Source organism: Oncorhynchus kisutch, linkage group LG19, assembly GCF_002021735.2.
Source record: "Oncorhynchus kisutch isolate 150728-3 linkage group LG19, Okis_V2, whole genome shotgun sequence".
Lineage (NCBI taxonomy): Eukaryota > Metazoa > Chordata > Actinopteri > Salmoniformes > Salmonidae > Oncorhynchus > Oncorhynchus kisutch.
The window spans coordinates 49,367,268-49,384,059 of NC_034192.2; the positions used below are offsets into that span (position 1 = coordinate 49,367,268).

General features: G+C 41.8%; 1 protein-coding gene across 2 annotated transcripts; it reads right to left on the reverse strand.

Moving 5' to 3' along the window:
* Positions 1–9,448: 9,448 nt before the first annotated feature.
* On the reverse strand, positions 9,449–13,117 carry LOC109864374 (uncharacterized). Of its 2 annotated transcripts, none has more exons than XM_020452118.2 (6): positions 12,807–13,117; positions 12,261–12,623; positions 11,722–12,105; positions 11,177–11,293; positions 10,772–10,818; positions 9,449–10,508 (listed from the first exon to the last, which is right to left on the reverse strand). In XM_020452118.2, exons 1-6 carry the CDS (start codon positions 12,847–12,849, stop codon positions 10,389–10,391), a joined length of 1,074 nt encoding a protein of 357 aa, XP_020307707.1. In that variant the 5' UTR covers positions 12,850–13,117; the 3' UTR covers positions 9,449–10,388. The 2 variants fall into 2 exon arrangements, with proteins under 2 accessions (XP_020307707.1, XP_020307706.1); XM_020452117.2 differs by having other exon boundaries at positions 9,450–10,508; positions 10,772–10,821; positions 12,807–13,116.
* Positions 13,118–16,792: the final 3,675 nt, after the last annotated feature.

Below are 16,792 nucleotides of genomic sequence, written 5' to 3' on the forward strand. Positions count from 1 at the left end.
AACCTCACCACTCTGGATGGCTCTGACTTAGATGTCTGGTTAGACTGTAAACTCTCCTTCCAGACCCACATCAAACATCTCCAATCCAAAGTTAAATCTAGAATTGGCTTCCTATTTCGCAACAAAGCATCCTTCACTCATGCTGCCAAACATACCCTTGTAAAACTGACCATCCTACCAATCCTCGTCTTCGGCGATGTCATTTACAAAATAGCCTCCAATACCCTACTCAACAAATTGGATGCAGTCTATCACAGTGCAATCCGTTTTGTCACCAAAGCCCCATATACAACCCACCATTGCGACCTGTACGCTCTCGTTGGCTGGCCCTCGCTTCATACTCGTCGCCAAACCCACTGGCTCCATGTCATCTACAAGACCCTGCTAGGTAAAGTCCCCCCTTATCTCAGCTCGCTGGTCACCATAGCATCACCCACCTGTAGCACGCGCTCCAGCAGGTATATCTCTCAGGTATATATCACCCCCAAAACCAATTATTTCTTTGGCTGCCTCTCCTTCCAGTTCTCTGCTGCCAATGACTGGAATGAACTACAAAAATCTCTGAAACTGGAAACACTTAACTCCCTCACTAGCTTTAAGCACCAACTGTCAGAGCAGCTCACAGATTAGTGCACCTGTACATAGCCCACCTATAATTTAGCCCAAACAAGTACCTCTTTCCCTACTGTATTTATTTATTTTATTTATTTATTTTGCTCCTTTGCACCCCATTATTTATTTTTTTATACTTTGCACATTCTTCCACTGCAAATCTACCATTCCAGTGTTTTACTTGCTATATTGTATTTACTTTGCCACCATGGCCTTTTTTTTGCCTTTACCTCCCTTATCTCACCTCATTTGCTCACATCGTATATAGACTTGTTTATACTGTATTATTGACTGTATGTTTGTTTTACTCCATGTGTAACTCTGTGTCGTTGTATGTGTCAAACTGCTTTACTTTATCTTGGCCAGGTCGCAATTGTAAATTAGAACTTGTTCTCAACTTGTCTACCTGGTTAAATAAAGGTTAAATAAATAAATAAATAAAAAAGACAGCAGTAATCTCAGCTGACACAACCTGTTACAGCTGAAACAGCAGTAAACTCAGCTGACACAACCTGTTACAGCTGAGACAGCAGTAAACTAAGCTGATACAACCTGTTACAGCTGAAACAGCAGTAAACTCAGCTGACACAACCTGTTACAGCTGAGACAGCAGTAAACTAAGCTGATACAACCTGTTACAGCTGAGCCAGCAGTAAACTCAGCTGACACAACCTGTTACAGCTGAGACAGCAGTAAACTCAGCTGACACAACCTGTTACAGCTGAGACAGCAGTAAACTCAGCTGATACAACCTGTTACAGCTGAGACAGCAGTAAACTCAGCTGATACAACCTGTTACAGCTGAGACAGCAGTAAACTCAGCCGATACAACCTGTTACAGCTGAGACAGCAGTAAACTAAGCTGATACAACCTGTTACAGCTGAGACAGCAGTACATTCAGACAGCTTATATGCCCCAAGAGAATGAACAACACAATCAAAACAACAGACAACCACAAAATGTGGGCCTTGCCATTAAAGGGGCAATCTGTGACAGGTACATACATTTTTTACTTTTAAATTAATGATATATACCCATTGACTCTTGAAGAATATATTTATAAATGCCTCATGAGCTTAGTTCAACTGTCGTACCTCATCAGAACCCAACATATATGCTTATTTTACTCAATCGTTTGTAAACATTGTAATTTTAAACAAACACTATATAGCCTCAAAATATAGTTAAAACTATAATTTTGTTATCATGGATGTTCAGCCCTTGCATCCATATTTCTGTCTATGAATTTCTCCAGCTCAATTGCTCAGCGGTTTACCCAAACAGTGGTGGGGTGCCCACTCATTTTTTGTTCAGCAAACAGCTGGAGGCAGGGCTTTCTCCTATAGAGCTCCATTTTTATGGAATGGTCTGCCTACCCATGTGAGAGACGCAGACTCGGTCTCAACCTTTAAGTCTTTATTGAAGACTCATCTCTTCAGTAGGTCCTATGATTGAGTGTAGTCTGGCCCAGGAGTGTGAAGGTAAACGGAAAGGCACTGGAGCAACGAACCACCCTTGCTGTCTCTGCCTGGCCGGTTCCCCCTTCTCCACTGGGATTCTCTGCCTCTATCCCTATAACAGGGGCTGAGTCATTGGCTTACTGGTGCTCTTCCATGCCGTCCCTTGGAGGGGTGTGTCACTTGAGTTGGTTGAGTCACTGACGTGACCTTCCTGTCCGGGTTGGCGCCCCCCTTTGGGTTGTGCCGTGGCGGAGATCTTTGTGGGATATACCCGGCCTTGTCTCAGGATGGTAAGTTGGTGGTTGAAGATATCCCTCTAGTGGTGTGGGGGCTGTGCTTTGTCAAAGTGGGTGGGGTTATATCCTTCCTGTTTGGCCCTGTCCGGGGGTATCATCGGATGGGGCCCCAGTATCTCCTGACCCCTCCTGTCTCAGCCTCCTGACCTGTTCACTGGACGTGCTACCTGTTCCAGACCTGCTGTTTTCAACTCTCTATAGACAGCAGGACCGGTAGAGATATTCTGAATGATCGGCTATGAAAAGCCAACTGACATTTACTCCTGAGGTGCTGACCTGTTTCACCCTCGACAACCACTGTGATTATTGTTATTTGACCCTGCTGGTCATCTATAAACATTTGAACATCTTGGCCATGTCCTGTTATAATCTCCACCCGGCACAGCCAGAAGAGGACTGGCCACCCGTCATAGCCTGGTTCCTCTCTAGGTTTCTTCCTAGGTTCTGGCCTTTCTAGGGAGTTGTTCTACACCTGCATTGCTTGCTGTTTGGAGTTTTAGGCTGGGTTTCTGTACAGCACTTTGTGACATCAGCTGAGGTAAGAAGGGCTATAAATAAATGTCATTGATTGATTGTTTGAACTGCAGATTTCCAAAAAATATATAACCTTGGAACATGCTTGACACAAACACAGGCCTGCACACAAACACAAAGGCCTACACACCAACACAAAGGCCTACACACCAACACAAAGGCCTACACACCAACACACAGGCCTACACACCAACACAAAGGCCTACACACCAACACACAGGCCTACACACCAACACACAGGCCTACACACCAACACAAAGGCCTACACACCAACACACAGGCCTACACACCAACACACAGGCCTACACACCAACACACAGGCCTACACACCAACACACAGGCCTACACACCAACACACAGGCCTACACACCAACACACAGGCCTACACACCAACACACATGCCTACACACCAACACACAGGCCTACACACCAACACACATGCCTACACACCAACACACATGCCTACACACCAACACACAGGCCTACACACCAACACACAGGCCTACACACCAACACACAGGCCTACACACCAACACACAGGCCTACACACCAACACACATGCCTACACACCAACACACAGGCCTACACACCAACACACAGGCCTACACACCAACACACATGCCTACACACCAACACACAGGCCTACACACCAACACACAGGCCTACACACCAACACACAGGCCTACACACCAACACACAGGCCTACACACCAACACACATGCCTACACACCAACACACAGGCCTACACACCAACACACAGGCCTACACACCAACATACAGGCCTACACACCAACACACAGGCCTACACACCAACACACAGGCCTACACACCAGCACACAGGCCTACACACCAATACACAGGCCTACACACCAACACACAGGCCTACACACCAACACACAGGCCTGCACACAAACACAAAGGCCTACACACCAACACACAGGCCTACACACCAACACACAGGCCTACACACCAACACACAGGCCTACACACCAACACACAGGCCTACACACCAACACACAGGCCTACACACCAACACACAGGCCTACACACCAACACACAGGCCTACACACCAACACACAGGCTTACACACCAACACACAGGTCTACACACCAACACACAGGCCTACACACCAATACACAGGCCTACACACCAACACACAGGCCTTACAAACCAACAGCAAACATAGACAAACACATACATGCATGATTATTCTCACTCACATCAATGTGTACCTCCTTACACAAATATACCAGCATATGGTTACACACACAGAGAGACACTTATTTCCATCCTGCACACTCCATCACTTACTCCCACACACAGACTCACAAACACCATGACACACGATAGTGTCATGATTGTGAAGTGGAGAGGACAAACAGGCCTGGGTAATAGATCTACTGCTCTCTAGAGGGAGGTCAAACAGCCCTTGGTAATATATCTGCTGGTCTCTAGTGAGGAGGTCAAACAGCCCTGAGTAATAGATCTGATGGTCTCTAGTGGGGAGGTCAAACAGGCCTGGGTAATAGATCTGCTGCTCTCTAGAGGGAGGTTAAACAGGCCTGGGTAATAGATCTACTGCTCTCGACTGGGGAGGTCAAACAGCCCTTGGTAATATATCTGCTGGTCTCTAGTGAGGAGGTCAAACAGCCCTGAGTAATAGATCTGATGGTCTCTAGTGGGGAGGTCAAACAGGCCTGGGTAATAGATCTGCTGCTCACTAGAGGGAGGTTAAACAGGCCTGGGTAATAGATATGCTGCTCTCTAGTGAGGAGGTCAAACAGGCCTGGGTAATATATCTACTGCTTTCTAGAGGGAGGTTAAACAGGCCTGGGTAATAGATCTACTGCTCTCTAGAGGGAGGTCAAACAGGCCTGGGTAATAGGTCTACTGCTCTCTAGAGGGAGTTCAAACAGCCCTGGGTAATAGATCTGCTGCTCTCTAGAGGGAGGTCAAACAGCCCTGGGTAATAGATCTACTGCTCTCGACTGGGGAGGTCAAACAGCCCTTGGTAATATATCTGCTGGTCTCTAGTGAGGAGGTCAAACAGCCCTGGGTAATAGATCTGCTGCTCTCTAGTGAGGAGGTCAAACAGCCCTGAGTAATAGATCTGATGGTCTCTAGAGGGGAGGTCAAACAGGCCTGGGTAATAGATCTGCTGCTCTCTAGAGGGAGGTTAAACAGGCCTGGGTAATAGATATGCTGCTCTCTAGTGAGGAGGTCAAACAGGCCTGGGTAATATATCTACTGCTCTCTAGAGGGAGGTTAAACAGGCCTGGGTAATAGATCTGCTGCTCTCTAGTGAGGAGGTCAAACAGGCCAGGTTAATAGATCTGTTGCTTTATATCAAATGCCAGTGTTTTTTATGCAAAGTTGACTTATTTATATCAGGGTTATGGTGGCACATTACCTAAAGAGTTTAAAGAAATTTAAGCAATGAGTGCTGTAAATATTTGAATAACTAGCCACACTTTTTCATATTTCTGATGCCATCAGGTGACCAAGGATTACAAAACAATATTACTGGTTACAATAATTAATAACTTCCATTAATCAAGCTTTTGGTTAAACTAAGCTTAAGTTAGTTAAGGCTTTGTTAATTAAGGATAATTGAATTACTAAGTGTAGTGGGTTAATGTAGAACCATTTATGAGAACAACTTGCAGCAGAACATGTTAAATTTTCACACTTTGACAGGCTTTGTCTAGGAGTTCACACCTTTACTTTGAAGTGGTGAGACCCTCTGCTGGCTCAGAGTGGAGGGTTTGTCTTGTCAATGCACGTGTTTGCCAATTCATCTATGTGTGAGACCTCAACTGAAGGTTAGTCATCCTGTGTGGGTCTTGCTCTCTTGCTCGGTCGAAACCGTGTGGAAAATTACAGGGTGATTATCGTCACACACCAAACTGCTGCCAGGAAGAAAGTCACAAACAAACAACAGCCCCTACAAATGAATGTTGTCCTTATATGGTAAACTGAAGCTGGTGGTGCTGTAGTTGTGTCATTGAAGGTACTGACATCACATGCTATTAAGGATAATCAGTTTAACATACTAGACACTATTTACTAGTTCAAGGGTGGCACATACAGTATCAACATCAAGTCGAACCTTTCATTTGTGGTAGTGTAGTGGTGATCCTGCCATCATCCTCCTAGAAACTGTGAGCAGTCAGCATGTATTGAAGCACCTAGCTATATACAGGGGATACGGTACCACATGAGGTTGGAGGCTACTTAATTGGGAAGGAAAGGCTCGTAATGGCTGGAGCAAAATGACTGGAATCCAGGTTTCCATGTGTTTCATGCCATTCCATTCCCTCCGTTCAAGCAATTATTATTAGCCGTCCTCTCCTATAGTACCATATGGAACCACCTAGTTATATACAGGGCATACAGACCAACTAGTTAAATACATGGCAAATGGTACCACCTAGTTACTGTATATACAGGGCATACGGTACCACCTAGTTATATACAAGATATACGGTACCACCTAGTTAATGTATATAAATGGGATACGGTACCACATAGTTAATGTACAGTTGAAGTTGGAAGTTTACACACACCTTAGCCAAATACATTTAAACTGACATTTAATCCTTGTAAAAATTCCCTGTCTTAGGTCAGTTAGGATCACCACTTCATGTTAAGAATTTGAAATGTCAGAAAAATAGTACAGAGAATTATTTATTTCAGTATGTATTTCTTTCATCACATTCCCAGTGGGTCAGACATTTACATATAGTCAATTAGTATTTGGTAGCATTTCCTTTAAATTGTTTAACTTGGGTCAAACGTTTTGGGTAGCCTTCAACAAGCTTCCCATGATGTGTTGGGTGAATTTTGGCCCATTCCTCCTGACAGAGCTGGTGTAACTGAGTCAGGTTTGTAGGCCTCCTTGCTCGCACACACTTTTTCAGTTTTGCCCACAGATTTTCTATAGGATTGAGGTCAGGGCTTTGTGATGGCAACTCCAATACCTTGACTTTGTTGTCCTAAGCCATTTTGCCAAATCTTTGGAAGTATTGTCCATTTGGAAGACCCATTTGCGAACAAGCTTTAACTTCCTGACTAATGTCTTGAGATGTTGCCTCAATATATCCACATAACTTTCCCTCCTCATGATGACATCTATTTTGTGAAGTGCACCAGTCCCTCCTGCAGCAAAGCACCCCCACAACATGCTGCCACCCCCGTGCTTCACGGTTGGGATGGTGTTCCTCGGCTTGCAAGCCTCCCACTTTTTCCTCCAAACATAACGATGGTCATTATGCCAAACACCAAAGGACATTTCTCCAAAAAGTAAAATTTTTGTCACCATGTGCAGTTTCAAACCGTAGTCAAGCTTTTATTAAGGAGGTTTTGGAACAGTGGCTTCTTCCTTGCTGAGCGGCCTTTCAGGTACAAAAGTATCTATATCCCCAGTAAAAATAGTCCTATATCAACATAACATTTCCTCCAGCATCTTCACAAGGTCCTTTGCTGTTGTTCTGGGATTGATTTGCACTTTTTGCACCAAAGTACGTACATCTCTAGGAGACAGAATGTGTCTCCTTCCTGAGCGGTATGACGGCTGCGTGGTCCCATGGTTATTATATTTGCGTACTATTGTTTGTACAGAAGAATGTGGTACCTTCAGGCGTTTGGGAATTGCTCCCAAGGATGAACCAGACTTGTGGAGGTCCACAATATTTTTTCTGAGGTCTTGGCTGATATCTTTTGATTTTACCATGATGTCAAGCAAAGAGGCACTGAGTTTGAAGGTAGGCCTTGAAATACATCCACAGGTACACCTCCAATTGACTCAAATTATGTCAATTAGCCTATCAGAAGCTTCTAAAGTCATGACATAATTTTCTGGGATTTTCCAAGCTGTTTAAAGGCACAGTCAACTTAGTGTATGTAAACTTCTGACCCACTGGAATTGGTATACAGTGAATTATAAGTGTAAACAATTGTTGGAAAAATGACTTGTGTCATGCACAAAGTAGATGTCCTAACTGACTTGCCAAAACTATAATTTGTTAACAATACATTTGTGGAGTGGTTGAAAAACAAGTTTTAATGACTCCAACCTAAGTGTATGTAAACTTCCGACTTCCGGCCTGGTGTGTTCCTTGTTCTTCATGATGCTCTCTGCGCTTTTAACGGACCTCTGAGACTATCACAGTGCAGGTGCATTTATACGGAGACTTGATTACACACAGGTGGATTGTATTTATCATCATTAGTCATTTAGGTCAACATTGGATCATTCAGAGATCCTCACTGAACTTCTGGAGAGAGTTTGCTGCACTGAAAGTAAAGGGGCTGAATAATTTTGCACGCCCAATTTTTCAGTTTTTGATTTGTTAAAAAAGTTTGAAATATCCAATAAATGTCGTTCCACTTCATGATTGTGTCCCACTTGTTGTTGATTCTTCACAAAAAAATACAGTTTTATATCTTTATGTTTGAAGCCTGAAATGTGGCAAAAGGTCGCAAAGTTCAAGGGGCTGAATACTTTCGCAAGGCACTGTATATCTAGGGCATATGCTACCACGTACTTATATACAGGACATACGGTACAACCTAGGGAAATACAGGGCATACGGTAACACCTAGTTGATGTATGTACAGGGCATATGGTACCAACTACATACATGGCATATGGAACCATCTAGTTGATGTGCATACAGGGCATAAGGTACCTCGTAGTTACAGTGGGGCAAAAAGTATTTAGTCAGCCACCAATTGTGCAAGTTCTCACACTTACAAATATGAGAGAGGCCTGTAATTTTCATCATAGGTACACTTCAACTATGACAGACAAATTTAGAAAAAAAATCCCAAAAATCACATTTAGATATCTCTAGCTTAAACTGACAGATTTGAATTAGTTATTATTCACACTTTAATTGTATTTTACTCAACAGTGTAGGCTAGCTGTATGCATTACCAGGTAAGTACTAAGCATATTTTATGTCTTTGGGGCAAATACTACATTTCAAAAAGGACTCTGAAGTATAGCTAGCAACAAACAGCCACTCCAGTTAGGACTTCTACTACTTATTCTAAAACAAAACCATTGTATGTTATAGCTATTCACAATTTATACGTATGCCTTTGCATATTAAGAAATTATGTTCAGATGAAACAAAATAATTATCTCTCTGAACTGCAGACGACTGACTGACAAGTCCATGTTTTACTAAACTAGTTTGGAGCATAAGTGGAACCTCCCCCTGATGCGTGGAGCTAAATGCTATAACACTTTGCTACACCTCATTTAGGTGTTGGTCAGGACTCTCTCACTCGGTTTGTGACTGCTTGCAATATTGTATTTTTTGTTATATTGTCATATTATCCTCTTTTGGGCCTCCTCTTTCATAAATTTTGTTTCATTTTGGGTGTTCAGAATCAGTTAGTTAGCCAACACTCTAACCATATCCATTCATGTGGAACCATCATGGGCAGGCTCAGATCAATTCTTTTCACATTGTCCTTTCCAGCACAGTTCTAGAAACAATGGTGGATGTGTACGCAGGCCAGCCCAGTACAGCTTGGCTCATAGTGCGAAAAGGGAATTGGTTTGATACCATCATCAGTCCAATCAATTTTGTATGAATTACTTTGTCGATGTCCATCATCTATTTTTATTGACATGTTACGAGTTACAATTTGTATGATATGTTATGAATTTGCAAACATACAATAATTTACAAAATAAAAATTTGTTGAGGCTAACATTAGCTAGGTGGCTAGTTGGCTAACGCTAATGTTAGCTAGCTGGCTAATGTTAGGTAGACTATGGGTTAGGGTTTATAAGACCTAAGTCTAGTTTATAAGACCAGGCAGAACCTATGCATCTGGGTAGGCTCTTTTTATGTTCTTAACTTTAGGCGTCAATAAATGAGATGGCTGTGCTATTACACTGGTTGCTTCTCCTCCACACCTGTTTCACTCAAACAGCCACCCACACAGCCCTAGAGCACCGGCCCTTAGCTGTACAACCATTTACTTTCTCATCCAAACAGCAAGAATGAAAAAAGAGCTTCAGCAGAACACAATATGTTTGTCTTGTATCACCAGAGCACTTTCAGTACAAAGCTAAAAGTGTGATGATGATGACGATGATTTAAAGTGCATATGATTCAAAACACAAGATCATCACACAATATTAGATGTTTACAGAAAGTGCTCTATTTTGTTAACCGCTGACATGCACAATTGTTTGGGACTGTATCAACACTGGACTAATAAACAAAATACTAAAATATGTTTTTTAGAGAAACATGTCCCTTTTTAGAAAAACTATTGCTCTTCTTTCAATTAGTTAATTTGTGTTCTGATTGATCATGATTTTTATCAAACATTTATTACATTTGTCAAATTCTCATATTTTCTAATTCTCTTTGTACAAGGGGCACTGACTAACACATTTAAAAGACAAAAAGTATTATTAACACTACATTTTAGAATGATTAAGCTAAGTTCGTCCTAGCCTTAACACCTGACATCAGAGTACACTCTCTCCTGTGGCATCTCTCTCTTCTTTCTCCCTCTTTTAGTTTTCTTCTCAGAGAAATTCAATGCAGCATAATTCAACGTATCTCCATCTTGATCCTAAGAGGAACACATTTTAGAAACATAGAAAAACCATGTTTCTCACACATAAATACTTGTCAGATACATGTTGTTCACATCACATGGTTATATTCATAGAAATAGAAAAATTATCTATGAGTCAGTAGGCCACATATTGGTTAGAAAATAGACAATTACTGGCTCAATATTCATCACATAGAGTAGTTTTCAAGGGTTATCATGAGCTATTGAGGGATTTCAACCTAAAATTGGAATCTAACCATTTCACAATATAAATATACCTGTTCTCCATGTAATCTGTCATGTCTGCCAACCTGAGAGGCACCCACTGCTTCAACAGAAGAAGAACAAATCTAATAAAGCATTGGTGTCTGTTGAAAACATCTTATCACCAAAGCAGAAACTTTCCAGGATAAAAAAAAAATCGATTTTCCCATTAAAGAACATACCATTTTGAAATTTCAGAAGCTTTTTTAAATACATTGTCATGGTCCTAGAGTCATGAAATGTTCAGAGTACATTGAGGGGCGTTACAGCTTTCAATAAATGAAAAGAAAAAATTTAATTGCAAGCTTTTCATCAGACAGTGACTAAAAGGCAAGACTATTTTCAATATCAATTCAAAACGATTGTTACTTCTGCACAGCAAAAGATATCTAGCATATTTTCATACTCATATTGCTTACCTTTGCAATTTTCACAGATTTGCTCTTTTCGTCTGGTGCAGACAAGGAACATGATCCCAATCCCACACAACACCAACGCCACTGTCAAACCTACAACAACCACTACCAGAGCCATTTCTGAAAGAAACATAAAAAGGAATGTCATGAAGTACATATTTACATTTTTACTCAAGAAATATGTATTATGATTGATAGCCAGATTTATTTTAATATATTGGCACTATAACAGAATGATGCACTATAAAACATTAGGCTTACAGATGTAGGATCTTCATTTGATCAGTATTTTGTTCCTGATAACTTCCTGCACAGCTTGTGATGTATTGGAGTTATAAAAAGGCTTGTAAAGTTTGTAATTTCCACTTTTAAATCTCAGACTTGATTTTCCCTAACAAAATATTTATTAACCCTTACTAAAATGTACATTAATTTCAATCCACATAATAATCCACATTTCCTGTTACTGCGGGATTATTTTCCTGACTGGAGCGACCTGACTCAAATTAAGATCCTACATCTGTAAACTTCAATTAACCTGATTCTACCTGACACATTCACTTCCGTGTTACTGGCCAGGTCCAATTCTGTTCCTTTGCCAAAAAGGATCTCCCCACATATGGCCACAGCACAGTAGTAAGTCCCAGCATCAGGTGGGCTGAGGTTGTTCTTGGAGAGGCTGTAGACACAGCTCTGTGTAGGAGAGGGAGTCTCAGGGCTCTTCTGACACTCATCTCTCCAGTTCCCAGGGGTGTAAATGACTCCTGGATGGGATTCTCCTGATCCAATTCTGAACCAGTACACACTGTGTTCTCCTGTACAGGCCTCAGAGAGCACTGTACACTGCAGAGTCACATTTTCTCCAGGGTGGAATGGGTCAGAAACTGACCTCTGTAACACGGTCTTGTAATCAGACCTCTGGGGATTCTTGCCTAAATGGTACATTTAAGGTTTCATATAAATCAATCTGAAACAACACTTTCTCAAATGCAATGCAATAAAATAATACCATACAGACGCATAGAAAACATATGACGATGTAAGAACCCTGAACAAGAAATGAAGGGCATTAATATCTTCACATTACCTTTTAATACTAAAAAAGTTCCATTGATAAAGTTGACTTCACAGTCTGTGATATAGACACAATAGTAAACAGCTGCATCCGTTGGTTCCATCTTTTGGATTGTAAGACGATATATCCCGTCAGCTTCAGCCTTCTCCATACTAAGATGTGAATTTCTAAATTCCTTGTGCATTTCAGGCCTTGACTGATTTTTCTGAATCTTTGCAACAACCTGAGGAATTTGCCCTGTTACTTGCTTGAACCAGAACACGTTTCCCTCATTGTATACTTGCTTTGAGAAAACACAGTTGAGAATCACTTGGTCACCAATTTGAACCCGCTGAACTTGAAAATGCCGCGGAACATTGTTGCATTGTGTCACATCTAAAAATGCAAAAACAATACAAAAGTTTAGGTTAATAAGAAGAGTGAGGACTGTAGGACTGAAGAAAACTGAACAGTATCAGAAACCCTATAAAGACAAATTCCCCCTCAAATGCTTATATTGTGAACTGAACTGAATCACATTATGGTTAGACAAGTCAAGGTATTAATTGCAAAACTTACATATTGTACTGAATAATACCACAACAACCCCGATTCTGATCATCTTGGTGTGTAGCTCCAACTTCAGGTTAGTCCTCTGACCGGTGGATAAAGGCTTAAAAAAATATGTACCAATATGCAGGTTTGAAGATCTACCTGATAGGCTGTTGCAAAAAATAAAACACAGCACTTCCTGTAAAAGAATTTAGCAACAGAGTTTTTGGTTACCCAAACTCCTACAGTGTTTCATTTAGCCGCTATTCTGTGATTTGCTGAAGCTGTTGCACTTCTCAATGTATCTATTATATAGAGGAATGCCACTCTTTCCTGAAATGCTTTACAAGAGGGTAATGTCAAAAAGGCTTCATTGCTATTTGTACATCTTTTAGATAATGTTATGCCAAAGGTAGTCACTGCCAAAAGTTTGTAAAGGGGAATAGCCAAACAAAAGTTATCAAAGTTGTGAGCTCATTGCAACTTTATTGTACAGGTAATATACTGTAATAACCATGACAGCACATGACCAACTCTGTTATCTTTTTTTCAGAAATTACACATAGTTAAAGATTATTCTCTAGCAAAAAAATCCTGTAGCAACAGGACATTTTAATTATAATGTGGATTTGTTTTAGGGATTGATAATTATTTTCTAAGGGAAAATTAAATATGAAATGTTTAAATAGAAATTATAAACTTCTGAAGCCTTTTTAAATCTCAAATACACCTCAAGTAAAACAATCCCTGGGTGATCAAATTAAGATCCTACATCTGTATGCTTGCCAGGCAACCAGGGTGGTGCAGTAAAGCTCAGTTTAGCAGTGTGAAAAGGGTATAAGTGAAACTGCAGTGTGGGTATCTTGCATGAATTGTAAGAGGGGGTGTTGTCAAGTCCTTGAATGGAGATGGTACCATGTGGATATACAGAATGTACATGGGTGGAAAGGGTGCCCAGATCACCTCCAGGAAGCGATATGGGCTATGGTGGTTTTACATGATTTCATTATGACATTGTTGATGCAACTTTGTGAGACTGCACTAGGTTCACATGGAAACAATCATTTATTGGTGAAATGTGTTTTAATAGGAAATGGTACATATTGTAACGTAATTTTAAAAAATGCTGTAAATCAACCGATGAATACATTCAAATTTGGACTGGGGTGTAACACAGAGGACAGGCTAGCCGACGACCCAATGAGGGTGCAGAATGCCTTCCAGAACCGAGACGAGAACTGAGGGCCCCGGTCGGAGACCATGTCCACGGGCGTTCCATGGATGCGGAAGATGTGCTGCACCATAAGCTGGGCCGTCTCCTTGGCCGAGGGTAGTTTGGGGAGTAAAATGAAGTGGGCGACCTTGGGAAATCGGTCGACCACCGTCAGGATGGCAGTATTGCCCTCAGACGGGGGGAGACCCGTGACGAAATCCAGGGATATGTGGGACCAAGGACTGTGAGGGACAGGCAGAGGTTACAGAAGGCCAACCGGAGCTTGCAGAAGAGTCTTGTTCTGAGCACACACGGTGCAAGTGGCGACGAATGCAGAGATGTCTGGAACCATGGTGTGCCACCAAAAGCGTAGTCGCAGAAACGCCAGTGTCCGCCGGGAGCCCGGGTGGCAGGCAGCCCTGGAGGAATGGGCCCACTCCAGGTAGTTTCGGGGGAGGGGTGGTGCAGAAAAAAGAAATAGCCCCTGCTGAAGATGTCTATATCAGTCTGCTAATACAGGACTAGTAAAGGCCCAGTCCACTACTTTTGTGAAAAGACTAAATGTATTTCAGTGTTCACCAGCAGTTTTTTTTATCTGATAAATCTGGTGTAATATAAAAATATCTGCTGGATATGTTTCCTATGTTTTCCAGCAAATTAAAATGATTTCTATGTGATAACATTCCCTTTCCTAGATGCTTATCCAGAACAATTTATGGTACTGAATGCATATATTTTCAGACTTTTTCTTACTGGTCGCCCGTGGGAATCAAACCCACAACCCTTGCATTCCAACAACATTATCAAATCACATCATCACAAACTACTTGATGTCTCATTGTACACAATTACTGTTTTGTGCATTATTTTTCTTCATGGTGTTGGAAAGTCTACAGAGACAATGCAGTAATGTACATTTACATTAAGTGGTTTGTAAGGATGGTAAATTAATACTGCACAAACAGTGATTGTTTTCCATGTTATTTGATATAGAAAAATCTTTAATTTGATGCTGTCACGCCTCTTCCCCCCTGGCACTAGGGAGGGCGCTAGGCTCCCCAGCATTGCACACAAATGTCTGGTTTCCCGCTCTGTTCCCTGCTTCAGCATAGATTGTTGTATGTCCTTGTTTACTGACGCTGTGCCCGTCTTGTTACCTGTTTGTTTCTGATTAAATGTTGACTCCCCCTACCTGTTTCTCACCTCCGGCGTTGGTCCTTACAGATGGGGCTTTATCGAATGATGGGGCTTTATCGAATAAAACAAACATTTATTGAGTAAATGGGAGTCTTGTGAGTGCAACTGTGTTCCTCGGCGTACACGTCACGGATAAACTGAATTGTTCCACCCACACAGACAGCGTGGTGAAGAATGTGCAGCAGCGCCTCTTCAACCTCAGGAGGCTGAAGATATTCGGCTTGTCATCAAAAGCACTCACAAACTTTTACAGATGCACAATCGAGAGCATCCTGCTGTATCACCGCCTGGTACGGCAACTGCTCCGCCCACAACCGTAAGGCACTCCAGAGGGTAGTGAGGTCTGCAGAACGCATCACCGGGGGCAAACTACCTGCCTTCCAGGACACCTACACCACTCGATGTCACGGGAAGGCCATAAAGATGATCAAGGACAACAACCACCTGAGCCACTGCCTGTTCACCCCGCTATCCTCCAGAAGGCGAAGTCAGTACAGATGCATCAAAGCAGGGACCGAGAGACTGAAAAACAGCTTCTATCTCAAGGCCATCAGGCTGTTAAGCAGCCACCACTAAGATTGAGTGGCTGCTGCCATACATGTAAAAAATGTTTCACTAGCCACTTTAACAAAAGGCTAAACTGTGTTTTGCAATATTGCACTTGTGATTTCATGAATATGAATATTTTCTAGTAATATTATTTGACTGTTGCACTATGCTATTCAACGTTGCTGATGACAATTATACCGGATCTGGGATGGGTGGTTCAGAGATGTTACTGACTCCCCATTCCGCATGCGGGAGCGAAAATCATCGCCTGAAACTAATTAGCATAACGCAATGGACATAAATATTCTTAGAAAATATTCCTATTCATGAAAATCACAAGTGAAATATATTGAGACACAGCTTAGCCTTTTGTTAATCACCCTGTCATCTCCGATTTTCAAAATATGCTTTACAGCCAAAGCTAGACAAGCATTTGTGTAAGTTTATCGATAGCCTAGCATAGCATTTTGCCCAGCTAGCAGCAGGTAACTTGGTCACGGAAATCAGAAAAGCAATCAAATTAAATCGTTTACCTTTGATGAGCTTCGGATGTTTTCACTCACGAGACTCCCAGTTAGATAGCAAATGTTCTTTTTTCCAAAAATATTAATTTTGTAGGCGAAATAGCTCCGTTTGTTCTTTATGTTTGGCTGAGAAATCATCCGGAAACTGCAGTCACGAAAACTGCAAAAAATATTCCAAATTAGCTCCATAATATCGACAGAAACATGGCAAACGCTGTTTATAATCAATCCTCAAGGTGTTTTTCAAATATCTATTCGATAATATATCCATCGGCACAATTCGGTTTTTCAGTAGGACCGATTGGAGTAATGACTACCTCTGTATTTTAGGCGAGAGTCTCTCTGGGGGCATCAGGTGACCACTTGCGCAATGTAGCCGCCTACGGCTATTCTTCAACATGAATGCGTAAAACTACGTCACAAGGCTGTAGACACCTTGGGGAATACGTAGAAAGCGCAATCTGGTTGATAGCCCATTCACAGCTCAATAGGGACTCATTGGAACGCAGCGCTTTCAACACATGGGGCAC